Genomic DNA, 27,788 nt, shown 5'->3' on the forward strand with positions numbered 1-27,788 from the left:
ATCTAGATGAGTATAGTTACCTCTGCAAGGAAAACCAGTCACTTGGCTTCACCCTAGGAATTTTCTTAGTGTGATGCATTTTCATGATTAGTCACAATACACATTCACTCTGTATGCACACGCATGGGTGGTAAAAAAAACTACAGGTGAGCATCCTGTTTGCATACTATGCTTGTTTATATTTTGAAAGAATAACTATACCTACAATTTAATACAATGCAAAATGCCAAAAATCCTGACTGCCATCTACTTTTTCCATCCATGCGCAAGCCTTCCAGATCTTTCCTGTTATTTTGAACTATCCATGATTTTTTTATGGATTTCATATCACTGCAAGACTACTGCGCTGCTGGAACATCTTGTGTGGTAAATAATTGAATTATATGTGCCACAAGCAGGAACAGCACCTGACTGGTTCATAGCACAAGCCTTTCCTTTCTGCTGTGTTTAGCACACAGTTTAGCTTGACATGGTTGGCGATCCAAAATGGTAGCAGAACAACGATGTACACTGCAATACAAAGCAGGATGCAGGAAATCAAAGAACAGCAGTCAAATTGTGCAAGACATGGGTATGAACTGAAATGATAAAAAAAATTTTTGACATTTTGGAGAGACATAATTTAGTTTCTTTTTTTATCATTTACAGCCACTAACCATGCAAAAATTTATGGAAGCATTTTGATAAAAACTGCGTGTCTGTTTTGTAAATGTGACGATGGCTGGCTTACCCAAAGTCACCATACCCAGAACTGTTAACACCACAGAAAGTTTGTACAATGCTTCTGTGCTGCTGTTCTGTAAACATACACATATAATAATACCTAACATAAATGCCACATTTTGCTGAACTTTAATGACATGCAAATAGCTTCTACGAGCTAAAGAGCTTTAGCAGTAATATTTAAAACTCAGCAGAAGTAACATAATGTGTCAACTCTAGGTTTTGTGGAATGCACATTTTGACTTCAAATGACAAGGGTGAGCTTTGTATAAAGTACATTACAATGCTGAATAACAATTCTATTCTCAAGACACAATCCAACAAATATCACATGGCACAGAAAGGGAAGTATAGTTAAGTTTGAGCACTGCTGTCTGAACCCAGAGGCATGCTGGTTCAATATCGAGGTGACTCAGTGGATGTCCCTCCATTCAACTAAGCTTTTGCGAATTGGCACTCAACTCTGTAGAAGGCACCAAGGAAAAAAGATAGGCATCACCTTCATAAAGTTTACCCTTTTGAAAAGTGCGATCCTCAGGGCTGGCAATATGGGGTTTTTCTGAATATTTCTGCTTCATCCCAACTTCCTCTCCCCTCGTAGTGCAAAAAATCACCTCTTTCCAACAAAATCGACCAACCTAGTACAGTCTCTACACCAGAGGTACATGGATATGTTTACATTGTCAATCATATAACCAATGGGAGAATTGAGATCATATGTTAAGTAGATGTATCCATGGATGTTTGTGACATTACAGGTGTGATCTCTATAAACTTATTTTTAGAAAAATAATATTTTACACTCTGTCAAATCCAGTTACTTGAAAAAAAAAATCTGCACTTTCGTTTTCAATAATGCTCGCAGATTTAAATGACGAAAGTTATACATATGAAATTGAAGCATAATCTGAAAGTCTTAAAGATATCCATTCATATTACTTATGATCTAAGGCAGGGGTGGGCAATTAATTTTCCCAAGGGGCCGGATGACAAACTGGGATGGTTCTAGAGGGCCGAACTATATAGTTAACTCAGTTTTACCCAATACTGTATACATGTATATAGTATATTTACTGGTGGGCGGCCAGCGGGCGGGCCGGTCAGAGACAGGAGGCAATAGATCTAAGGCAATAGAATAAGGATAATATCTCAATAGCTTTTAACAATGACATATGAGAGATCCACATTTAAAGGCATTTTCTTATATAAAAGACCCTCACCACTTTGTTAAAGAGATTTTATTATTAGCTTTTATTCTCAATCATGTACAGTTTAAAATGATGTGCTTCTGTTAAACATTTGTTTTAGCTACATATTCCAGCTAGACAGTATGTTTCACAAGATTACCTGCATCCCTTTCATATACTTACACACTCTTCAGCTTTAGATGTATATCCAACTTGAATAAGAGCTGTTAAAAAGGTGACAAAGCCAAAGATGTGAAATGCCACTTTGACCTCTCGTGGAACAGGCATCATCGTCAGGAAAAGAAAGACAAATCCTGGTAATGATAAAGTTCACTCAAGCTAGGAAAAAAATCTATACAGAACATTCACAATCTATCATAAATGAAATTTTCAACTTACTGCTCATAGATCCATTTAGCACCTTTAAACTCACTAAGCCGTGAGTGTGGTTTTTCACAGTGTATATTGTATGCTGTGAAAGCTACAAAGTTTGGACATCACCATTGCAGATGCTTAGCCTTTTCATGATTATGTGTCTATGTGTATGAATGAGCATACACAAATCTTGGATGAATCTAAAGACCTCAGATATCTTACAGAGATTTATTGAAAATAGTGACATGATAAGAATCCTGAAGACTGACCTATAAGAAAGAAGGTGAAAATGATAGAAGTGATAAGAAGAGGGAACAGCGGCTGGCTGCACCATCTGATGCTGTGCCCTTCTAAAAGAACCCAGAACTGTGGCACCAGAAGACATACCGTAAGCACCATTACCACCACCAGCGTGCTGCACACATAATCAAGGGAAATATTTTAGTAATAAAACCAACTATCACTATCACTGTTTGTTCCCCAGTTCTACTCCTGAGAGTGAATCACCAGTTTGCAAAAGTATCAAGAACATAAAATATATTTTGCCAATTGCATCAAATTTTGTAGGGCTCGTGTTCATGACCATTTTTTTTTTTTTAGTTAAATACATTCTTTTATGCTTAATTTCTTACTTTCACTTTTATTACCTATGGCCCAGGGTCTGAATGTGTTTTGTATCATACCATATTATTGTAAGCCAGTCTTTTTAAATGTCATTTCTTTATCATTGTGGCGATGGCAATTGATGCACTCTCCAAAACTGTGTGGGACATTGAAGTCCAGTTTCCAGACTGCCTCGTGGTGGTAATGTGGGACTTCAGTCTCTCTATCTTATCTGTTCTCAGAGCTTCCGCGCTATAACAGCAAGCGGATGTTGAGACCAGAGGAAAAGCTACACTTGATCACTGCTTCTGTGTGATCAAAGGTGCCTACCATGTCCTACACTGCCCTCTTCTTGGTCGCTCCGGCCATGCCATGGTTTATCTGCTGCCCTCCTACCGGCAAAGCCGCGGATGAGGGCCGTCAGGTGCCTACGGATAAGCTGCAAGACTGTGTTGCCTGTACTGACTGGGAAGAACTGAGAGCCCCCTGTGCCGACCTTCATGAGCAGACAGATGTCGTCACGTGCTAATCACTTTCTGCGACAGACTGTGCATTCCTATACGCTGCACCAAGTCCTGGGCCAACGACAAACCGTGGTTCGCCGTCACTCTCTAGACTAAGCTGATGGCGAAAAACGTTGCTTATAGGTCCAACGATGATACCATCTTTCGGCGAGCCAAATGTATGTACTTGTAAAAAACCATTCGCAGAGCAAAATGAGACTTCAAGTGTAAACTCGTGTCTCGATTTCAGTCCGGCAACTCGATCCCTGTGGCATGGCCTGCGCACCATCGCCGACTGCACAAAGACAATACCTATACGCTCCCTGATAGTCCGAATGAGTTTTACAATTTGACAATACCTCATCAGTGATAGCATCCCCACTACTAGCTCTTTTTCTTATACGTGAACACGAGAAGCGTAATCTATTTCAGCGACAAAACTGCAGGAAAGCAGCAGGCCCTGACGGCGTATCTATTTCCCCACTGAGGCACTGAACCGACCAGCTCTCCTCTGTCTTTAACACATCCCTCTGGCTCTCAGTCGTTCCCCGCTGTTTTAAGGCATCCGTCATCGTCCCTGTCACACAGAAGACCAGGGTGACGTCACTGAATGATTATAGACCGCTGGCCTTGACTTCGGGTTGTGATGAAAGCTCTGGAAAGACTGGTTCTCAGACATCTTTTACGCACCACTGTAGGCAAACTGGACCATCTACAATTTGCCTATCGGCCCAATCGGTCGGTAGATGCTGTCTCTCTGGCTCTTGACTTTATCCACAAATCTTCTTCCTCTGGTTCCTCGGCTCGCCTCCTCTTTGTAGACTACAGCTCCGCCTACAACATCATCATTCCGTGGAATCTCTTTGATAAGCTCCCAGAGTTCGGTCTCTCCCAGTCAGTATGCTTCTGGACCCTTGACTTCCTCTTGCACCGTCCCCAAAAAGTGAGAGTCAACGATCACCTTTCCAATACTTTGGTGCTCAGCACTGGCACACCACAACTTTGCGTCCTCTCTTCTCTTCCTTTTCACCAACGACTGTGTCTAAGCTCACGGATCACTACAGATGGTGAGGTTTGCCGATGACACCACTGTGACAAATCTCATCATGAATAATGATGTCTGTGTACCGCCAAGAAGTGGATCACCTGGTGGCTTGGTGCAGCGATAGTGGTCTGCAGCCCAAAGTATCTAAAATCTAATATCTTGTTTTCAGCAGGTGCTGTTGAGCCTCTCACTCAATGGCGACGCCATTGAGCAGGTCAGCCACTTTCGGTTTCTGGGTTCCATCATCTCCAATGATCTGAGCTGGTTTTCGCTAGCAATGTCTTTATTTTCTCCACCAGCTGAAGAAATTTGACATAAGATGGGACATTCTGGTCTAGTTTTCAGCGGTGATCAAGAGTGTACTATCACCGTCTGGTATGGCACCCAAAAACAGAAAGTCCTATTCGACCAGGTGTTGCTTGTAGCTAGTGACCTTCCCCAATTGGGCACAGTCTATGCCCAGCACAGTCTGTGCAGGTCGTGCAGGTCATGCCTGATTGTGTCGGATGCTTCTCACACGGCCAATGGCCTGTTCTGTCTCATGCCCTCATGTGGTCAAGTATAGTCTTATCCGGGCCAGAACTTCCCAGTTGGGATGTATTTTCTTTGCTGAGTATATTGCCTTCCTGAACTCTGCCACAGCTCGTGTCAGGACCAATACTAGTTGAATGTGTCCTTTTTCAGTCTGTGAGGCAGTGTCTGAGCCTGTTTTAGAAAGGGAATGTGGAAGAGAGAGAGAGAACATGTGAGGAAGAGGGATAGTCTGTATGTATGTGCACATGTATAGGATAGACCTGATCACATTCATTCTTTCATTTTGTCTCTTCCATTATCAAGTCATATTCTGAGTGCAGTGTCACTTGGCCAATAAACAAATTCTTATTCTTCTTATTGGTAATCCTTTAATATCTAGTTGCAAACTGACCATGAAAGTCAGTACAGAGCATGTAAATATAAATTCTACTAATAAACACATACATTTTAAACCTGTTGGTCCGTGGAAACAAACGCACAAGATGATAGACAAGATGAGCCCACACATATTGCCACATTCTTCTTTGATGCTGAAGTTCTGCCAAAAAATCAGTAAAAGAAAAGAAAAACATAAGTACCAAATTCACTCATATTCCCTCTCTCTATTCCAAATAAACCTCGACAAGACTTAAAGGTGATAATTTTTAGTGCTGCTTTAATTTTAATATTATTTGCTGGATTGATTCTTCTTCTGAGTGGGAATGTCATGTCGAGCTATACCTTATTAATAAGCTGATAAAACTTATAACCTCTGTCCTGCATACTACAATGCATGTACAAATCATAGATACCATAAGCTTCATGGTCCCCATCAATATGTGCCAATAATAATAATAAGCATATCTATATAACACCTTTCTCCAGCATCAGCCAAACTCAAAGGGCTTTACATAAAGGCGCACAAGCACACCATTTAGAACAGGTATCAAATGCACCTTCATGAACATGGATCTACAGAAAGATGGATGCACAATGAACAATAAAAAATATACATAAAGTTGATTGAGAGAGCACTATAGAAGTTTATAGAACACCATATGGGATTAAAGAGATGTAGCCAGAAGCTGCTTCCAGCAGGTACAATTCATTTGAAAAACTGTAATCCACGCAACAAATGCTCCAGTCTCCACCACACCCTTGGAGGTCAAGCAGTGCAAATCAACTGATATAATACTTTCAAGACATTTAACTGTCATCCTTCACAAGTCGCAAATCCAATGCTTAGTGGACACACACATAGCTATAAGTGCAGGACAGAGGTTATGGATTGTAACCTAATAGGTTGTAACCTAATGGCCGAACTATGAAATCCAGGCCTGCTGTGTTTCCATTACTTTTTAGAAAACATCTTTTTTTTTAAATCCAACAAATTTTTCTTTGTCTGATGACCGTATCCTATTTCTGTCACCAGACCAGAATACAGTCACAGGATTTTTAGTTAATGTGCAGCAAAACAATGGAACAATTAAAACTTTTATATGTGCACTTCTTCCCTACGTGTCTTCCTCTGCAGCATCATAATACCCTCAGTTTTTTTAAGCAATTCCTCTTCACGTTTTTTTTTATTAATCATCAGTTGTTCATCCTTCCCTCCATTGTATGTTGTTCTTGTCTCAAGCGCTATATAAATCATGTGTTTATTATTATTATTTCATTTTTGGTCCCACTCTATAAATCCTTTTGTATCATTGTTCAGTAGCTGACTGTATGGTGCTTGCTGACCATGAAACAGTTAAAGAATAGTTCAATGTATCTCTAATCAATGAGTAATAGTCAGTTTGGCTTCTGTTTCAGTGACATAGCAACAGATAAAAACTTCATTTTTGAATCTGCAGATTTTAAGTCTGCAATTTTAGTTTTTGTTTTTTTTTTAACCAACAAAACAGACATACCAGCTTTATAAGGTGTAATAATCCACTAGGGTTGATAACTCTAGAATTTATTTCCTTTTTGTTAAGGTGACCAGACGTTTCGGGGGCGAAAGCGGGACACGTGCCGATGATGGTGTCGTCACCGTCAAAAAACGCCGAAAAAAGTGATTTTTAAAGACAACCGGGACATTTTATAGACTTGCCAGAAAGCCAGAAAGCGGGACATTGGGCGTCCCGCCCGATATTCAGGCGGGACACGAGGTCAAAAGCGGGACTGTCCCGCCAAATGCGGGACGTCTGGTCACCTTATTTTTGTGGATGTGCATTTTGCTTTGGTTCCTCTACTCTGTGTCTGCATTTGTGTGAGAGAGAAAGTAAGAAAATAGAAAATCTGCTTTAAAATGGGAAGGTATTAAAATAAATATAGTATTTATTATTAACAATTCTATTTTTTCAGAACCATTGCAGTTACTCTGAGTTTTATAAAATATGTCTTCTACCTGTGTGTGCGTCTTCAAGACAACTATTATTTCTCCCATCATAATGTGTATCATCTATCTTTGTGTGTAGACATGCATGAACATATATTCTCTTATGTATGCGCCATTCATTACTGTAGTGATAGTGGGTCTCCTTTGTTATTGATTATCGTATCATAATGTTAATTATGACCACATGTAAAAACATTGCTCCCAAACACCGAATTCCCCAATGTCCTGATAACTTTGCCCTTTGTATCATGGACAACACTTTTTTTCTTATCTTGGTTCCGTCGTCGAACTTTCTCTATTCGACATCGATATACTGCGGACCAAATACATACACAAAAAGTGCCAGCTCTTTCGTCAGTGGGGTAAATATGTACGTCATTATAAATATCAACGAAACCATCTCACACGAATTCTTTCAAAGATTGATTTTGTGCATACTTCTGCATCTCTGGCACTAAAATATATACTAGAAGGAAACTTTGCTTTTGTTGTCTCATCGCTATGGGAAGTCCTACTCAAATAAGATTTTTTTGTTCTTTACGCTTGACAAGATCATCTACAGTTATACGTTTTGAAATAACAGCTTTACATTCGTTATGTCTGGAAAAATAAAAAAAAAATAGTTACTTTATTGTGAAGCGCTTTCTGGTTGATTAGAACTGCCTGAGACCTCAACTCAAGGTATCGCTCACCTGTTTGTTGACATAGATTCAAGATGGCAGAGGCAGGGACGACAAATGATACAGCCGAGCTGCATCATTGTCTCCCTTAGATCATACGCGCGATATCGCGCTACGGACTATGGGGGAAAGTGGGAAGGGTACGGGAAAAACAGTAACCTAAAACAGACTGGATCACAGGGAATAGATGACAGTATGGCTATGACAGTTTAAACTTTGAAAAAGGCCTGAGCAGGATAAGGGAATGGTGGGGATGCTTAAAGATACAGCGTAAGGACAGATTATAAATCAGTATGAAAATTTTAACTTGTCTGCACAATCAAGAGCAGACAGCATTTCAGTCTAATTAAGCACAACTATATGTGAAGGGATTGTAATAAATTATGGTGTTCAGCTTGTTGTTACCTCATCATTTGGATTAAAAATTCCCCGACAAGTCTACATCTGTATTTGCACATCTGCTGGCGAGGTGGTGTTGATGGCCCTATGCTCCTCAGGGGAGCAACAAGGAATAAACTAATCTCACAGGTGATTCGTATAGCAAAAGTATATAATCACCTAAAGAAGCCTGCATTGTTGGTAGTTCATTCCTATCATGGTAAGCAGGGCTGCAACCCAAGTCATCCATGACAGTTTTCTGCTTCTACTGTTAAGACCTCAGGTCCTCTTACCTCTGTGTTAAGGTGACCAGATGTGTGTTGTTTTCACTATGGAGCTGTTTCTCATCTCAACACATGACCAGTCTTATCTCCCACCCTTTAACCATTATAATTGTGGCCATGTCTCTTTAATTAGAGTATGCAAGAAGCTCTTTGCTGATTATTTTCTGAGGCCAGTATATTCACAAGATTCTTTTCAGCATAGTAGTATGGAAAGATAATAATTCTGTCACATCACTTTATCATTCTTCAACATTCCTAACCATATAACAAAGTTGTCAGAATGCAGCTGCAATATAATTTGGGTTATGTGTGTTTGCTGTCCTGTGATGATAGCTAATTATAAATTGTATCATATTGCTTATACACCCTAAATTATGACAGCATACATTTAAAGGGCTTTTAGAAGTTTATTTCATTTTTAACTTTTTAATGTCCTCACAATGTTGTTAACTCCTGGTTTGAATACTAATTACTATGCTTGTTTACATTTCCACAGTTTACACAAGTGTATTCATTCTGAATGTCAAATGTTTGAAAACGGCATGCAACATACTATCTCTCTAGTATGCCTCCAATAGCTGATAACACTCACTTTCCACTCTTCATAATGATTTACCAGTTTTCCAAGATACCACTGACAGCCTTTATTAAAAGAAATCAAGCACATCAAAATGTTTCAAAATAAAGTATTGTTTAGCACATATTCACTTCATCCACACACTCTTCAAAATATGCTGTTCTCATTCACCTTTCCACACCCCAATCATAAACTCTTACAAAGCAGACAAATATAAACCTCGAAGAAGGCTGGAATATCCAAACTGTGGCAGTGACCTATGTTTGCAAAAGAGGCTCTAAAAGAGCCTTTTCTTTGGTCACACATTTGTTACATTTTCTCATCTTTAAATCACGCTTATTTTCCAAAATCTTTAGCTAAATGTGTTGATATATCTTAACTCCAAACTGTGGCAGTGGCCTTATGTTTGCAAAAGAGGCTCTAAAAGAGCCTTTTCTCAGTTAACACATTTGTTACATTTTCTCATCTTTAAAGCATGCTTATTTTACAAAATCTTTAGCTAAGTGTGTTGATATATCCTAACTATCACAATTCAATCCAGGCCTAAAAAAAAAAATTCTATCTTTTATTTCTTGCATTTCTCGCCTTCTGCCACCTGAAAAAAATATTGATACAGTTTTCATTATTGCTTTGTTCATGTCAAATTATTTTGAAACAGGAAGGAATGAGATCATATGCTCCTTATACTATTACAAATATTATAAATTGCAAAAGACTAAGGTGTCTGCACTCTGCCCACTACCATTTTTCTGGTAAATAATCAAAACCATCAGCGCAGGGCTAGACCAACAGCCAAACCCTAGTTTGTGGAGTTTTTTCCAAAACACTGTTCATAAAGTGTGTGCTTGTCATCGAGTTCTAGATCAGGAAGAGCATCACAAATTAACAGAAATCCTGTTCTCATCTCCTGCACACATGCCTTGACTTAATGATTCCAGTTCTCACTTGCATTATCAATCACTCCTTGTTGACTGGTGCTGTAGTCACTTTAAGTATGCTGTCATTACCCCACTTCTAAAGAAACCAAGCTTTGATCCTAATAACTTCAAAAACTATTGCCCTCTTTTTTTCTGAAAATGCACTTGAAAAAGTTTATGCTGCTTTAGCTTCCGCACCATTTCTTCCGCGACAATCTTCTTTAACCATTTAAGTCTGCAGTATCACACGTATGTTGGTGATACACAGCTGCTAACCTCTTGCTTGCTTTTCAACAAAATACTCATGTCTGCTGTTGTGTTGTCCTGGCTGAATTACTGCCACTCTTTATTTATAGATCTCCCTAAGCTCCAACTGTAGGAGGATCAGAATGCCAATTATATTTTCTGTAGGCAAAAAGCAGACCGTGCTCCATGAGCTTCAGTTGCTGCCAGTTAAAGCTCCCACTAATTACAAACTTGCTATGCTAAGCTACTGATATTTTCACAAACTTGCCCAGTATAGCTACTCAAGATCAGCGCCATCCGTCACATTCTCTCTATATGCTTTAACAACACTCTTTTTTATGCGTTTGTTCTATCCAGGTTGATTACTGCAACTTCTTGCTTGCTGGCTGTCCTGCATACCTTCTAAATAAACTCCAGAAAGTACAGAGCTCTGCTGCACGTCTGGTGCTTAGAGCTAGGAAATGGCACCACTACACTCCTCTCCTTCGTTTTGTGCACTGGCTAAGCATCTATTCTCACATCCAGTTCAAACTGTCCATGAAGTGTTTTAATTTGTTTGCTGGCTCCTGCCCTGATTATTTCTCTTCCCTTATGTCTCAGCTAGACAACTCTGCTCCTTGTCTGATGATCGTCTCCTTACTCTTCCTGTCACTAGAACAACATATGGCCACAGGATTTTTAGTTACTGTGCAGCGAAACAATGAACTCTCTCCCTTTCCATATCCACCACCTACCCACTATTAAATCCTTTAAATGTGCACTGAAAATATTCCTCTTCTGAAACATTACTCCTAACACCCATCCCCACAGTGTCAGTTGTGCTCATCTTCCTTTTGCAATATCACGATAGTCTCAGTTCTTGTTATTTGGTTCCTCTTCATATTTTCTGTATTTGTTTTTATTCATCATTTGTACTTTTATTTATTCTTTCATAGTTCATATGTTATTCTTTTTATTTTCTGTCCCTCATATGCTGTCCATGTTTTGTTCTTGTTCTTAGATGCTATGAGCATGCTCCTTAGGAGTGCGAGCCTGTGCTTTACAAATGTTGAATTTATTACTATCTGTCCAAGCTACTGGTACCTTACTACCTGACCTATTTGGTCTGTATCAGTGTATGTTTGCCTTTATCTCTGTACCACACATGATCAGACAAATACTCTTTTCTTCATTCTCAGGTCTTTCTTTTTGGAATTCTGCTCAAGCAGTCTACATTCTAGGCATTCAAATCCAACTTTAAAACTCATCTCTTTAGTATCTTGCATAATCAGATATACCATTCTACTTGCTCCTTAGTTCTTCGTCTTCATCTATACACTTAGTTTGCCATGGTGTTATTTGTTTGCTGATGCTTGTGCTTTGTGTATGATTAACTGTGGGTTTGTTTGTACTCTTTTAAGTACAGTACACTGAGCTCCTACTAGCACATGGAAACAAAATTCAGAAATTTAAATTATATTACTATGACACCAAATTTTGGGGGTGAAAGGGGAGTGAATTGCAATGGTTTTTAAAAAATGCAAGGCCTAATTCCCACTTTGTATAGTGTTCAAAAACAAGCTAAGTAGTGCATGTTAGTGTCAAATAACAATTTACATTTCTGCAACACTGACCTTTATCTTTTGTCCATGTTGCACATATGGGCTCTGGAAATCATGCTGGCAGTTGGCATAGCCCATCCCTATTCCAACTCCAGCCCCAAAAGCTACAGGCCATGGCCGTCCTAGAAGAATCATTAATTGATGTTTCTTAATTAGGCAACCAATTCAACATAAATTGTATCATGTAGTATGCCTAAGTATAGGAATAGTTTGAATAGTATATTTTATATGCAGTTTTGTCTGCTGCGATGTTATAGCCTAAATGACTTGCAAGAAAATGTTTTTCTTCTGTCATCATTTTCCCCCACTTCTTTTAACTGCTGCATGATTGTTGTTGCTCTCAAAAAGTAATGGTCACTAGGTTAAATAAGTATATCTTCACAGTACTATTATTACATAATATTATTAAATTATTAATATTATCAAATTATACTTCATTGTAACAATGATCAAAAAATAATAAGACCCTTATACAGCTACATATACCTTCATATTCACATGATGCACTTCATCTCTTTGTTTTACGAATAATTATGTCTAGATTAAGATTCCAATAAGGCTGATTTGTTAAAGAATTACACACTACAAAACAGTTTTGAACCAGCTGCTATTCTTATAAAAAATATCTACGTCCTGAATTAAATAATATTAAAAGATAAAACTTTGCATTCATACATTTTATCGTAGTGTATATCTCATTAATAAATGATTTACAATGAATAACAGTAAAGAAATATTGAAAAATAAATCAAAATGGTTGTTTCTAATTCCATATATTTGTTTTGATATTCTCAGAAAAATCAACAGTTGAAAATTTGCAGGACTATACTATGGGGCGCTGAGAGGAATTTCTTCTCCTTTTTTTTTTATAGCTATACATTTAATTCTGTACTTATAAAAAATGTATTCTATAGCCAGAGAACTGATTGGTTTATCTTTGACCTTCTTGCTCCATATGCAAGTGAGCCAGCCAAGTTCTGTATAAAATTGTGACTCTGTAGTTGCAGAATTCATTCTATAAGTATACAGTTGAATAGTATAGCTAGAATGCATTCTGTAGCTACAGAATAGAATTGTATATATAAAATGAATTGGATAGCAACTTCTGAGTATAATATAAATGAAATACTTTAGTTTTTACTGAGTTTCTCTCTCTCTAGCTATAGAATGCATTCTATAAGTATAGAATGAAACGTATAGCTATACAATTCATTCTTTAACATCTGGCTAAGACTGAAGAATTCCACAAATGTACCTAAGTCAAAAACTTACGTCTAAAAAAGACAACCGAAAACACAATACCAAGCCCGAGGCCGCTTGCTGAAATTAAAAGAAAAACTTTGTGAGCATCTTAACACGATTTGCAGCAATATATAATAGTAAGACGTTGGTTAACAGACAACTACAAAAACACACATTGTATTGTGATCGAAAATACGCAACAAAACAAAAAAGTTTATAAAATTATCTTTACTGCTGACAGCCACGATCAGATCAAAACAAATATGTCAACACTATCATTCGAACACAAAACTGATTGCGTTAGATGTTAAGGCAGTCAACGTCTTCTGCAAAATAGCTGATAAATATGATTTCACTGTACAATGTATGAAAACAGAAAATACTGATGGTATAACAGCATATGCATGGATCACTCACCAAATTTGATCACCGTATCAGAAACACAACGGTCCCATTTCTGACCAAGAACGTCCTCTGACCTCACGTTCTCTGCCATCTTGCCCTTGGTTCGGATCTTCTCTCGTATCTAACCCATGTGCACGAAATATTTTTTAAAAAATCAAAATCTTATTGAAAATGTGTTTCTCAGACAGTAATGTTTTTCTTACATTTTTGTTTTTGCTTAATCTAAAATAAAAAGTATTACCCAAATAATATTTGCTTCAGTGTTGCTCCGACAGACTCGTGAGCGAGAGTGATTTACCCTTACTTCGAGTAAACAAACGCGATCAGCGACTGTGTGCTGCGAGTGAGACAACATTGTATCTTGAGCGATTTTCGTAAGATTTTTTCAAATACATGTTCTATATTCTGTGAAACAATCTACATAAACTGAATGGTTTTTTTTCTGGCTAGTAAATCGACATAACTTACTAAAAGTCACCTTCTACTGTCACACTTTTATTCCACTTGCTTAGTTACTGATAGGTATAGTGACGCTAACTCAAAGAATACAATCTCAATGCCTTTAAGACTTTTCATTTATATGTAGGCTGATCAAAATATTAGTCACATAATCAGCTGTGTGTGGACTTTATATAATAGCAACAGCAGTTGAAAAAAGACATCTAAGAAATTTAATGTTCATCCCCCAATTTGACTTGAAACTATATACAGAAATCGATGGGTCAGTCTTAATTACAGTAGGTTAAAAGTTAGGATTCAATTTTAGTGACTATATCTACACCTTTATTTATAATAATAATAATCATCATCATCATCATCATCATCATCATCATCATCATCATCATCATCATCATGAGGATCTATTAAGCGCTTTTCTCAAGATTTGGTTTGAGCGCTTTGCATAAATATTGACCATGAACCTATACTTGCATATAACGGGCACACTTACGTCTACAACACACGCCCACTCATAAACAAAGTAAATTACAGAAGCACGTTATGCAATCTCATGGTCAGGACAGGATAATAGTGAAGTCGTCGTTCCGAAAAGACAAAGGGGGTAAGAGAATCAGAGTGATGAAGGCTGACGGGTACTATGTTCCAAGTGATGGGGCTTGGTAGGAAAAAGACCTCTGTCCATTCGTCGTTGTCTTAATAGGATTCGAAGCCTGGTGTTAGAAGATGAGCAAACAAGTCGTTTAGGCATATAGAGAGGTACCGAGGACCAGTTCCAGAAACGGCAAGTCAAGAGTGGAAGGTTCATAGTCTACACGATCCGTGACTGGCAACCAGGGAAGAAAGCGAATGATGGGTGATATACGTTCACATCTAGATGGTCCGCAGATGAGGCGAGCAGCACTATTCTGGATCCTTTGAAGTATGTCAAGAAGATGCTTGGGAATGCCAGCCGAACGAAAACTACAATAGTCAATCCTCAAGAGCAATAAGGCCCAGATTATCGTTTTAGTTGCATCGGTGGTGAGATAAAGACGAATGGTACTGATACTAAGAAGTTTAAGGTAAGCAATTCTCCAGACATTAGAAATATAATGATGAGTAGTCAAACTTTGATCGAAAATGACACCCAAACTAAAGAGGGGAAGAAAGGAATAGCTGAATTGTGTTGTAGAGAGACCGAGGAAGAGAAGGATGACTCAGAAATTTCTTGGGAAAAGTAGCAGCTCTGTCTTTTCATCGTTCAGTTGCAGCTTATTTTGGAGCATCTGGGACTTTACGTCAGCTCTGCATCCCTGTGTCCGTGACAATAGTCCAGCGTTCAGTAAGTGGATCTGACTGATAAAACTGCGTATCATAAGCTTACATGTGACATGACATGGCGTGAAATAGATAGAGGGGACGTAAACAACACAAAAAGTAGTGATTTCAAGATAGACCCTTGCGGGACTCTGTATCTCAGGACAGACGCATCAGAGTTTTCATCGTTCACACACACAGTCCATGAGACAGGATCGAAACCAGGACAAAGCAACATCATGAAAGGGAAAGGAATCAATCAAAACAGACGTCTTATAATGGAAAAGTATGTTCAACTTATACTTTATTCATCTTTTGTAATTTTCGAAGATCGTAGTATGTTTTCCAGCCACTTGAGATAAGCTTGCATTAGACCATAACCCTAACATTCTGATACATTGATTGGGTAGCTTAAAAGGCTATGTGGTCACTGCTACTGCCATTTTTTTTTTATTTTTTTTTTTTTTTTTTTTTTTTTTTGTATCGGCATGGAAGGGAAGCGGTCGAAACAGACGTCTTGAAAAGGAGAAGTAGGTTTACTTAGTATTTATTATTTTTTGGCACTACAATACTAGCCAAGGAATAATGGCTCCACTGCTTTGGGGGACTTCTTGGGAAAGATAAAGGCTAAGGAAGTAATCCTTTACAGAAAATCGTGATGCTAACACCACGGACGTGTATAGTTCGACAGATGTCTGTCATCTGAGACCAACGCTTATCGTTTTGTGAAGTTCTCCACTGTTAGTCTCGGCGAGCCTAAGCGATGAATGTGACTAAACCGGAAGCTTTGTATACATCAACCTCGTTCTAGAAATGGAAAAAAAATCGTGTGCAAGCAGTCCAGTAATACAAGTTCTAACACGGCATCAACGGGCGAAGACTTTCCACAATTAAAGTACCGAGAAGAGCCCATAGCCTACATGTTCATGACCAGGCCGCCCAACCCGCTGTGGTTTACTTGGAGAGGAGATGAGGGCTTCCAAGTGTGTAATGCTCAATGTTAGGACCACGGATGTACGCCGCAGAACAGACAAAATGCCGAGGCCCAGATCAATAACGACAGCGCTCCATATCGCCAGGCTCCAGCGTGAGGACAGCAAAAAGCGTGCTACTGGATCCAAAGCAGAAACCAAGTTGAAAGAGGGAACATCCATCAGCATGTGGAAGGTACGCACGTTAAACCACAGAGGCAAAGCGCAACCACTCACCCATGAGCTAAAAAGGTACCGTTGGGCACTGTTGGACCGCAGTGGTCAGATGGGCAGTATTTGGGGAAACAACAACAGACGACGGTCACAAACTGTGGTACAGTGGGGAGGACGCCAGACATGAGTACGGCGTGGGCTTCCTCGTGTACAGTGAGGTGGCCGGAATCATGTACATCCGCATCCAGCAGACTGATCTCCATACGTGTCTCAACTAAACCATTGTCCAAGTATCCGCTCCATCGACCACGCATGAAGACAACGAAGCGGAGGAGTCTTACCAGCAGCTATACAAGGTTGTGAAGGTAGTTCTGTAAAAGGACATCCTCGTTGTACTCAGTGACTGTTACGCCAAGGTCGGCCCAAATGTCTACCAGCAAAGGGCAGGGACGGTGGGCAAATTTGCCTGGGCGAAACCAGCGACAGGGGAATTATACTTCTAGAATACTTTACAGAAAGCCAGAGGATTACCTTAGACAATACCTTACACACACACAAGAAATCAAGGACGCTCACCGGACGGCTTGGTCCTTAATCAAATCGGTTTGACTTGGAGGAGCTGCAAGACCTAAACGTTTTGACGTCTTCAATGCCACAGTTGGGGGAAAATTTGCTGCACTGAACATAGTGGAACGTGGTATAGACACCCTCGCTGGAAACATCAAAAAGGTGCTACTGTCAGAAGCCTACGAAGTTCTAGGGCGAAAAAGGAATTTAAAAAACCCAACTATGAGCTATGGTCACGAATGATACCCTAGATCTCTGTGATCAAAGGAGGGCATTAAAGAGAGAAAAGAAAAGCAAACCCGAAACAGCTTCCAAAATGCAAAGAATTAAACTGTGCCATCAAGAAAGGGATAAAGGCAACTATAGGGAGAACTGAAATGAGAGCCATTGCCGGGACATAGAGAATGAAAAATGAAACGAGGTGACAGCAAAAAGGCCTATCAAGTGTAAAAGGACCATCAATAAGAAAGATCAACACAAGACCCCAGTCATCTGGGACAGCAATGACCATCTTTTCACAGAAAGCACTGCTGTACTCAATGATGAAATGAATACTGCAAATACCTGTACAACTTCTAACTGAAGACCAAAGCCCAAATCCTCCAAAACAACTCGACTAGCAACAGCGGCGATGGCTAATCTAGATAGGGTCTGGCTTAGTCATAACATCGGGTTCACTACTAAGTACAATCTATACAAATCCCTGGTAGTACCGATCCCACTCTACGGATGCGATACGTGGACTCTGCTCGCCATAAAGAGAATCATGCAGGCATTCGAGAACAAGTACGTGCGTCTGAAGAAGCTACTCTAGAAGATCTCATACTGTGAACACAGAACCAACGACTTTGTGCAAAACAAAATTGCCGCACTCATAGGACACCAACCTCAACTTCCACAGTCAAGCGAGGTAAGATGGTCTTCTTTGATCATGTGACCTGGCAAAGACTTATTTTTCAAGGCACCTTGGAGGGCAGTCGACACGTACCGCGGTGGCCAGAGGAAAAGCTGGCTTATGTACGTCAAAGACTGGACTGGTCGTCCTGTACAGGATCTGCATGCTCACTATCGTCCAATGGTCAACAGTACCAAATGCAGCTGACAAGACAGTATCAAGAAGCAATCCTTGTCAGCTACTGCTTCTTTTTGAGAATTGCTTCCCTTGACTATTAGTAACAGCGGACCATAAGAGCTTACCTAGCAGTTAAAGTAAGAATAAATGAATTTAGACCACGCATGTAAGACCATTATAATAATAATACATCAATAATATTAAAATAGCAACTAGTAAATTACACTAGACAAAATACAGCCATGAACAAATCTGAACGTCCAACCCTTTTTTTTTCAATAGTTGGCATGGGCATTTTCTTCATGTTTCATATCATCATGATTACCTTCATCTCGATAAATTGATGCCACGATAACTCCCAATCATTATTATCCTGAGGAACAGCATTTTTTCGTTAGATAAGTACGTATTTCATGTGGACGCCCTCTATTTCACCATTAGCAAGCAATCTTTTGGATTAAATGTGATGGTGAGGAAGCGTCTATTTATAGCAAGGGAGATAACATTATTAAGAGTTACCTATCTTCTGACTGGTTAGTGCGGCGCATGCGCACAGTCTTTCTCATTGCGAGCCAGTCTACACGTGAGTAAGCTATGTGTGGTCTCCGTGAAAAAAATGCTATATGATTATTTTAATTAGTTCCTTCGATAGATTCTTACAATTTTAATTTTTAGAGATAGATTCTTGTTGGTAAATCGTTTTATGTTAGCAATATTTTGTGTTATTTACGGTAAATCATGTTAATAGAGGTTTTGCTAAGCTGAGCGCATGGTTGGAAGTACGCCATCTTTGAAAATGGTGGTCGTGAATTAGTGTAAAATATTCTACATTTTACTTTTATGATGTTACCCTTTCGATCGGGTTATTGTATCTTCTGAAATTAAGTTTTCGCATGCCTTTTAGCTGGTTTAGTTATAATTTTCAAGAACCACGTGTTCAGTCTAATCAATTCTAAACGTTATCAAAACACCCAAAGCAACTAACGTTGAACACGTTCACATCTGGATAGTGGTATCAATCTTCTAAATGTATTAACTCCTGTCTTTAAATTTAATTTAACATCATGAAGTAGTCTTAGCGTGTTAAAAACAGACTTGAAGTTTTTCAAAAGAGTAATAGAGATCTTTTAGGTACATGTCTACCATCAAAACCCATCTTTGCAGCAGTGTCTGCTAGTCCTGTAGACGTAGTGGCGGCGATGATTGTTTCTCTCAGCAACTAGCAACGAGTCTTATTTGTGTTTTAAACTGAAGAGTGGTATTTAAAAAAATTTTGCGTGTTATAGTTGCGCTTAATAAGAAGTGGTGCCTTAATATGGGGCCATGTGTATTTCATGTCGGAGATGCAAGCAGGATAGCCTAAAGGTCTCAGCTAAATCAAGCATTTTAGCTGGCTGCTTTGAATTAGCCTCCAGTTACCAACATCTGCACATTTGCAAAGCTAGATACTGTAAACCACTTCACTGTCCCAAGACATGAGCTTGTTTATCCGCCCCCTTCACTTAAAAGTGTTGTAGTGTACAAGCTTTTCTTTTTAGATATAAATTTAAAACTATGCTTGTAAAGCTTGGATGGGTCCCTTCAAAAAAAAAAATACAAAAGAAAACCTGGAAGCATCACAAACTTGCCATATATAGCCTTTTGCAATCCTGATGTACTGCGATCCCTTGCCATTTTGTGGGTTTTTATAAGAAATTAAGAGGAAAAATGATTGGCAGATCTATGCTTCTTCACGAATTTCCTGTGAAATTCGATCAGTGGTATCTTTTATGAATTTTTAGATGAAATAAAGCCCAAAGTGTATAAAATGTATTGCCAATAATTCTAACAAAGAAATATTATCAATAATATTAATATAAATTACAGTCAATAGTGATCTTGTTTACTCTGAAATGAGAACCAGCATTGCTTGCCTGAGATGCTACGTGCCTACACTCACAATTGTAAACATTGTGGTAATGGTTATGAAGGAAATGGGAAAGGGTTAATGTAGCGTAAAAGTATGGGGGAGGGTTTATAAAACCTTAATATAGTGTAGAAATACATCGTTTCTATTTCACGAAATTTCGGTTAACGCAGGTGGTTATGGAACGAATCTTCCTTGGTAAACAAAGGATCACTATCATCAAAAAAGCTTCGCTTAAACCTTTCACAATCTGCTGTGTGGGGTTTACACAGAATACAGCTGCTCTTACTACACTTTTTAAAACTTTTTTTTAAACATTTTTAACCTCAGATCAGTGCACAAGATGCAGCAGGTGCTTGATTAGTTATTACAGAATGTCAGCTCTGTATGTGACTATTTTCACTTCCTGCAGATTTTTTTCCTCCCCTACTCTGTTGACATGTATGACAAGAACCAACGTCTCTGTGTGATCTGTTTATAGGCAGACACCGAGTTTTGTGTCAGTGAAAGGGTATCTTCTATGGAACATGTTATTGTAAAACTGATTTGTTCCTTACTTCTATATTTTATTTTATATTTCTGTTCATTTTGTTGACATTTATTTATTAGGATACACACAGTGCTATCAAACAAAAAAGTGAACCATTTAAAACAGTCGTGTACTGTGACCTTGCACATGTGCAGACAAGGAGACATTGGTTCTACCTGAGACATTAGGTTACAAAGGCACTCATTCAGTCCTGAAAGTTAGGGTTTTTCCTGTAACTTTCTTAAACATCTTTCTAACTGTAATGTAAAATCCCTGTTGATATTCACAATAAGCTATATATCTTGCTATTTAGGTCATAATGCATGATGCATAAATTTGCAGTCTTTGTTCAGGTTGCCCATCACCATGGCAGATGAAGAGCAGTTTGAGTCAGCAGAATCTGGGGCCTCCAAGACCATTCCTAAGCAGTGCTCAGCTCTGCGCAAGGGAGACTTCGTCTGCATCAAGAACCGCCCATGCAAGATAGTTGAGATGTCTACATCAAAGACTGGCAAACATGGGCATGCTAAGGTAAATCTTGACATTCCATTGGTTTAAGATTTGTATACAGCTATTGACTGAAAGCTACAAACAAGCCCTTATGCTGGTCTGGTGAAACTGGCTAGGAAAATACCATGATTTATGCAGTGGCTGACATTTCTGCACTAAGACCTATTTTGAGCAGTTGCTAAAAGGTTCTTCACATTTTTTCCTCACACCATCCAGTTAAATAGTTTAGAAATAAGTATAAATACCAGTGTAATTATTTTTATCCTTTTTTGTGCATTTTGACACTTTATGGCTGATGAAGGACTTAGCATTGTGGAAAATCTGTACCATGGAAGAGTAAATCCTACTGATGTTGACCAATTGAAAAATCTGGGGAAAAAACCTGCCATGATAATCTACTCTTTGTGCAACATACTTAGCAACAACCTGCTGAAGTGTTACTTTTTCAATTTCTGCCAAAGCTTTCAAAATAGGAGAAGCAGGAAAAGCCGACGACTGAAAAAAAATTGCAAGAACTTAGTGAATCAGTGTAGACTCTGTAATAACAACATTAGTATATAACTAGCTACATTTACAAAAACTGCCTGTTTGTGACGATTGGATGAGTTTAGTTTAACAGTCTTGGGCCATCTTCTGCAGTTTACTGGTCCGTGGTCATTATGAGTGGAAAACTTATCAATGAAGACTAAACCGCCTTTGGTTGGTCTGTTGGATGGGTAGGGGGATGGACAAAGGGTCTGCACATTAAAGATGACAGTATATAAAGAGATCACCTTCGAAATGCCACCCCCAGTTGGTGTAATTTGTAGTGGTTTGGTGGCTTGCACAGCTTGCCTATCCACAGAGCTATGTTAGCAGTAGACTTGTGCTCATGGCAGGTCTAATCGAGCTGAACAGGTCTGTCAAGGGAAAGGCCAGACTAAAATGTTACAGCTGGCCCTCCAGGTTGGGGTTTTGCTTTGGGGTAAAGCAAAAATCAACAAGGGCCTGGTCGTGCAGCCCTATGCTCCTCGAGAAGTAAAAAATACTAACTAACTTTCGGAATGAAACACTTGATGTTGCATAAAGCTTTGTGGTTTCTTTCATAGGTGCATCTTGTGGGCATCGATGTATTTACTGGCAAGAAATATGAAGATATTTGCCCTTCCACTCACAACATGTTATCCCCTGTGGTGAAGCGCACTGAATATACAGTAAGTCTGTAATTTTTGCTTGCTACGCGTAGGTGGGGCACACTGTTTTTTTTTTTTTCTTTGCATATGTTAAAACTATAAACAATCTAGACGTTGACATAAGTTGTTAGGTTTAGGAGATAAACACGTTCTCCTGTGAACTTAACACATCAACCTATAGTTCTTCATATATCACTTTCAGCTAAATTAATATTTATCATACAAGAATGTTTTAGTTTATCAAATTGATGCGTTTCGGAATAAAACTTCAAAACCTTATTATTCACACCTGATCCTGCTGTCCTTAATTTCAAGAAATCGTACAAGAAATAATTATAAATATCATTTTGAGCAATACTGATTATTTAGTCATTTTAAACTTTTTGTAATAAATTTGTAAATTCTAAGAGGATAGGTGTTAAAAACTAACTTAAAACATTCATTGTACAATAACATTATCTGAAATATATGTGTTATGTGTCAAAGTATAATATATGAGAACGTCTTTTAAGATAACATTTTCAAGATGGTGAGAGTGGATTTTTATGACGGTATCAATCCTCATTTGTATTGTGATAATTTAGGTACACAGTAAAACTCAACACACTTCTTTTATCTTACTGTGTCATTTTTGTTTTGTTTTTATTTATTTTTAAACCTATTAAAAATATTTCCTCCCACCACTGAACATTTATAACTCAAATACAATAGGACTCATTAAACTGTCTCCATCACAGATAATAGTAAATCAACAAATTACAGCCATTGGTATCAAAACTGCTTTGCTGTTACATTCTATTACAAAAACATTAAAAAGATGATGAATGTATTTAAAACAAAAATATATATCAGTATAAGGATAGATATCACTTAGGCAAATGTACCATGAAGCAAGGGTTTGGGTTTATTTTTAATTACTTTTGGACACAGCTGCCCTTCTTTCAAAAGGGAGTTCTATATTACCATCCTTTTCCTAATTTGACTGTTAAGGCAGTCTGGAAAAAGAAGCTTTAAGTGGCAAAAAGAGTTCAAAAACCCTCGATGTAAACATTCTTTTTTCTCACAAAATGTTACAAATTCTGGTTAGCTGTGAATTTCATTTCTAGAAAGTAAAAGTGTGTATTAAATTTGTCTTTCCATACACCTTTTGAATTTTCTTTCCAGTTAGCTTATGTATGGTAACTTGTATGTAGCCTGGCTTCTGTATTGATATCTGTGGTCAGTACTATGGAGTGTCTGTACATAATAAATCTGTTGGTGATAATATTTTACTGTTTGGATTTCAGTTTGTGGACAAGACTGATGATAAGTTCCTGCGTCTTATGAATGACAATGGCGAAATACGAGAAGACCTTAGGTGTCCCGATGAAGAGCTTGGAAAAGAAATTGACGCCAAAATAGAAGCTGGGGAGTCCTTCCTTGTAAGTTTTTTAACATTGCTTCAGGTCTTGTGCTGAGTTATGGATACTCCATTGGATATACATTTGTCAAAATCAAAAGCTGCACTTTACTTCCAAAGGGTCCTAGAGCTCATGGAGCTATCTTAGGTCCATTTATGGAAAGAACCCAAAACAGCACTGAATAGTACATTGCTATTGTTGCTTTTCTACACTTTTTTTTCATTTATAAAAAAGATGGGTTTTTTTTAATTTTTCATTGTTTCTTTGCTTGGGGTTTAAGTAATTGGCATTTGAAATTTAAAAATGTGTTGCTAAATGTTGTTGCATTTTTGTAACATTAAAAAAAGTCTTGATACTTTTTTGGTTACACATTCAAAATATACAGTATAGCTTTGGTATTTTTGTAGTCCAGTGGCATCAGACAAGATGAGAGGAGCTATTTAGAATGCACGATTAAAGGAGTGTAGTAGTCAAACATTGTCAAATGAAACCAAGTGTAGTTTAGACATCCTTACTTAGGCTGTGTAGGAAAAAACTGTGTAATGAACTTACAATCTTAAGAATTGGAATCCTAGAGTATGTTACATTATTTGTTTAGTTACAGACCAGTTGAAACTGAAAAATTTGAAAGCATAACATTTTTTAGCACAAAGATACATTTAATGTATTGTTTGGGTACAGGTCACTGTGCTGGAGGCCATGGGTGAAGAGTGTGTGGTCAGCTGTAAAAATCTGTCTTCAGACAAGTAAAACTTCTTGGCAGCCACCACTCAGCTGTAGGCACCTACAATTCTACGATGTGTACAGCACGTGCAGTGGGCGGCAGCAGGAACAGCCCCTTTCCATCTTGAACCTCCTTGTCGCTGGCTCTTGTTCCTTGAGCTGTGCTCTGGCGGCCAGGAGCCTTGATGGTCATCTTTTCAGTCATCATCAGTCTTTGCAGATGGCCGTCGCTGGCATACAAGTTTTCATGTTTTTTCCCATTGCATTTTCTGAGTCAGTATACATAGTCTTTGATCAGTGGATTTTTATTTTGTCTTGACACTAATACAAGTGTCACCTGACACCTTAGTTTAAACTTATTTGAGAAACAACCCCAAGGTCTAAACTTAGAATTTCAAGATGTAAAGAATGTGTGCGGAGTAGTTTGTTAAAGAAGGATGTTAAGAATAGCCAGGTAACTTCAAGAATCATAGGACATTGACGTTTTGCAAGATTAAGACTTTTTTTAAAAAATGGTTATCTTTCCCCCCCTAAACATCTTGCTGAAAACTTTGTGCAGCAGTGGCCTCATGCTGGCTGAAGATGCTTTGCTTTCCTTGTGCCCATTCCCCCTACTCCCAGATTTCAGCGTCACACTGCGGTTGTCAAGTCGGCTACAATGCTTTTCAGCACTTTGAATGAAAAAAACTAGTTGGAATAAACATTGTTCTCACAGATGATTTGTGTCCCAATTTTTTTTTATGACAATTATTTGTTCTTTTTTCAGCCCATGTCTAAAATCCAGCTGTTAAAGATTAAAACTACTATTAGTGAAGGTACAAATGTGCAGTCCTAAAAGTGAATGGAAGTAATGTTACCATAGTGAATATTGGATAGACAAATAGAAGTAAATATCACCTCTGCCTGCCTTCTACTTGAGTTCCTATATGCAGTGCATTTGAAGTTGTAATTTATTCTTTGTACATACATCTTGTGCGTCATGTAAAATGTATTGAGGCTGGAGTGAAAGGGGTGTGTGGCAATGATGCAAAAGATTTTGTGCATTTTTTTTTATTTGGCAACAGTAGTTGCTCTTAGGAATGGGATTGGGTGGTGGTGTGGTAGCTTTTAGACAAAAACCAAGTTCAATTTTACATGTGAAGGGACCCATCGAACTGTTATTCAAACTTTTGTGGCCTCTATTTTTGAAGTTTAATAGGTGCAGTATGACAACCATTTAATTGTTTTCAAACTGCACAATCTTTCGGAAAATAACATTATTGCGCACATTTAAGAATTAAATGAGGTTTTATTGCAATTGAGTAAAATTGTGATTGTATAAGTATGAAAAGGTTTTTAAGCTGTAAGGGGATAGTTATTGCCATATAGCGTATGATCTATTAAAAGGTCTTACGCATAGTGACAGCAGCAAGCTTGCACTCCTGACTTGTCATTGATTACCCAGAGGCTAGTCATATGCTATAGCCCATCGACTAGCATGTTCACGTTCAGTGTCAATTTTGTTTTGTATCAAATCATCAAGGCTGGCAAAATGAAAAGAGAAAGCACAGAAATGTTTAATCTTGCTACAGCCAAGGCTATGAAACATGCAAAATGGGCAGTGCAAATGTAGGAAAGTATGAAATGCATCACTTTATATAATTAAGCAAATAATTTGAATGGGGAGGATAGAAGTTAATGTTGCACAAGTGTGCTTAATTTTTTTTTTAGTTGCTCACTGTTTTCATCATTTAGGGTTTCATAATAAGCATAACTTTGTAACCATTTAATGCTTTTTCTGTGCTGTGGATGTGGCTTTTTATTTGAGTAGTGGTTGGGGGAGCTGGGATCGGAGAACAAGTTACTTTTCTATGTTGAATTCTTATGCTCAGGAAGGCAGGGGTCTGTGTGCTCTTGTTGAGAAGCATGGATATACATCATCTACTCCATCAGATTCAGAAGTGGGAAATGACATTTATGAATGATCCATCACAAGAAGCTGCCAATCAGAATTCACGTTTCTGTATGTGTAGACACATTTGACTTCTATTAAATTGAATAAATTTCGATTCACTTGAGTACTCTCAGATGTGTGCTTTCATGAAGTTGAGGAAGGCTGTCAAAACTTGTGGGATGAGGGATATGTGAGCAACATGGATACATAACTGGACCAGTTTGGCTGTAGAATGATGTATTAGGGACAAAGGATGCTTAGTACAACTGATGCAGTTTGAGAAGAAACAAGAAAACATAGGTAAGGGTTACTTTGTGATTGCTAATGGATGTTTTTGGGGAAAAAAATTTTAGAGTGCTGCTCTTCTGTCTAGTGAAGAAATTTTGCATCTTTGATAAAAAGCAAACAATTTAAGGAGTAGTAACAGCAGGGCAAGCTCAAGAAATAGGCACCCCAGAGAGGCGAAGTCAACATTGGGGCATAACTGTGGCCACTCCTACTTCCCTGCTCCACAAAGACTTCCAATTCTACTGCTGTCGCGGGTGCTCTAAGGTAGATGGGATTAAAGCATGTAATGGTTTCCACGTTTTTTTTTTTGTTTTTTTTTTATGGGTGTCACTTCGTATTTATTCCTAGGCTGATTTAAAAACAAACCGAGCTATACTGTAAATTAACGTATAATCTGACCTTGACACGAATTAATGTGTTGTCTGGTCGCGGTCGTCTGCCTGTCTTACACTGAAGTTTACGGTACAGTGCGTGTTAGAAAAGTCGTTTAGCTGTCATGTACACCTACTTTTTGTGTACACCTGTCATTCGTTTGTACTGTCGGCCAGTTCGCGCTCATGATTAAGATGTGCGTGGATTGACACAGCTACATCAAGGGTGGCGACCTGCGGCGGAGGGTAGCTCGACCTACAGCGACAGCGGGGTTAACGCGACTAACAGCATGAGCTAAAGTTTCTGCTAACCGATAAGTTTCGCCCTCCCTCGACGACTCGAGATTTTTATTTCGCTTGCCGACTCAACTTTCATCTCCTTAGCACATGCTACTTTTCCTAGTTTTGCATCAGTGCTTTCATGTTATTTTTTTATATTTATTTTTGTTGTTTTTTGTTTTGTTTTGAAGAAGCACATGCATACTGATAGACACTAGAAGCGCATGAAAGTATTTCTGTAAGAAATACGCGTTTGTGTTAGGGATTACTTTCGTAATCAAGAACTTCTAGTACTGTGCATAGCTCTATTTCTCTCTCTCTCCCCTTTGTATATGAGAGAGAGACATGAACTGACTTTTGTATTACACCAAAGAATGGCTTTCATGTCTTGCAATTATTATTTCTGTACTTAGATTTCGAGAAAACTTGGAACATTTACATTAACGGTGTATGTTATCTCTTTGCTTATTTATTAC

The 27,788-nt window shown here is 38.4% G+C and overlaps 3 protein-coding genes across 4 annotated transcripts; 1 reads left to right on the top strand and 2 right to left on the bottom strand.

Annotated features, from left to right (window-relative positions):
• Positions 1 to 153: 153 nt before the first annotated feature.
• On the bottom strand, positions 154 to 8,058 carry LOC112556577. The gene is made up of 6 exons (XM_025225718.1): positions 7,960 to 8,058; positions 5,415 to 5,520; positions 2,555 to 2,700; positions 2,094 to 2,224; positions 731 to 797; positions 154 to 510 (listed from the first exon to the last, which is right to left on the bottom strand). Exons 2-6 carry the CDS (start codon positions 5,486 to 5,488, stop codon positions 380 to 382), a joined length of 549 nt encoding a protein of 182 aa, XP_025081503.1. The 5' UTR covers positions 5,489 to 5,520; positions 7,960 to 8,058; the 3' UTR covers positions 154 to 379.
• Positions 8,059 to 9,293: 1,235 nt separating this feature from the next.
• LOC112556576 (MICOS complex subunit Mic10-like) lies at positions 9,294 to 18,547 on the bottom strand. The gene is made up of 5 exons (XM_025225717.1): positions 18,527 to 18,547; positions 13,675 to 13,783; positions 13,288 to 13,335; positions 12,028 to 12,137; positions 9,294 to 9,846 (listed from the first exon to the last, which is right to left on the bottom strand). Exons 1-5 carry the CDS (start codon positions 18,530 to 18,532, stop codon positions 9,817 to 9,819), a joined length of 303 nt encoding a protein of 100 aa, XP_025081502.1. The 5' UTR covers positions 18,533 to 18,547; the 3' UTR covers positions 9,294 to 9,816.
• Positions 15,681 to 26,499, top strand: LOC112556575 (eukaryotic translation initiation factor 5A-1-like). 2 transcript variants are annotated; one of them, XM_025225714.1, is made up of 5 exons: positions 15,681 to 15,703; positions 20,990 to 21,167; positions 22,235 to 22,339; positions 23,605 to 23,739; positions 24,400 to 26,499. In XM_025225714.1, exons 1-5 carry the CDS (start codon positions 15,696 to 15,698, stop codon positions 24,466 to 24,468), a joined length of 495 nt encoding a protein of 164 aa, XP_025081499.1. In that variant the 5' UTR covers positions 15,681 to 15,695; the 3' UTR covers positions 24,469 to 26,499. The 2 variants fall into 2 exon arrangements, with proteins under 2 accessions (XP_025081499.1, XP_025081500.1); XM_025225715.1 differs by lacking the exon at positions 15,681 to 15,703 and adding an exon at positions 18,702 to 18,784.
• The last annotated feature ends 1,289 nt before the right edge of the window (positions 26,500 to 27,788 follow it).

This window comes from Pomacea canaliculata, linkage group LG2 (genome assembly GCF_003073045.1).
Source record: "Pomacea canaliculata isolate SZHN2017 linkage group LG2, ASM307304v1, whole genome shotgun sequence".
NCBI classification, from domain to species: Eukaryota; Metazoa; Mollusca; class Gastropoda; order Architaenioglossa; family Ampullariidae; genus Pomacea; species Pomacea canaliculata.

Bases quoted from the DNA above. Each gene is read 5' to 3' on its own strand.
- LOC112556577 (XM_025225718.1), bottom strand. From the start codon at position 5,488: ATGTGGCAATATGTGTGGGCTCATCTTGTCTATCATCTTGTGCGTTTG. The intron at 2,225-2,554 runs GTCAGTCTTCAG...TATCATTACCAG, and splicing joins TTTCACCTTCTTTCTTATAG to GATTTGTCTTTCTTTTCCTG. The intron at 511-730 runs GTAAGCCAGCCA...TTTGTATTGCAG, and splicing joins TCTGGGTATGGTGACTTTGG to TGTACATCGTTGTTCTGCTA.
- LOC112556575 (XM_025225714.1), top strand. The intron at 21,168-22,234 runs GTAAATCTTGAC...TTTCTTTCATAG, and splicing joins GCAAACATGGGCATGCTAAG to GTGCATCTTGTGGGCATCGA. The intron at 23,740-24,399 runs GTAAGTTTTTTA...GTTTGGGTACAG, and splicing joins AAGCTGGGGAGTCCTTCCTT to GTCACTGTGCTGGAGGCCAT.
- LOC112556576 (XM_025225717.1), bottom strand. The intron at 12,138-13,287 runs GTAAGTTTTTGA...TGATTCTTCTAG, and splicing joins TTCGGTTGTCTTTTTTAGAC to GACGGCCATGGCCTGTAGCT. The intron at 9,847-12,027 runs GTCAGTGTTGCA...TATTTTTTTCAG, and splicing joins AACATGGACAAAAGATAAAG to GTGGCAGAAGGCGAGAAATG.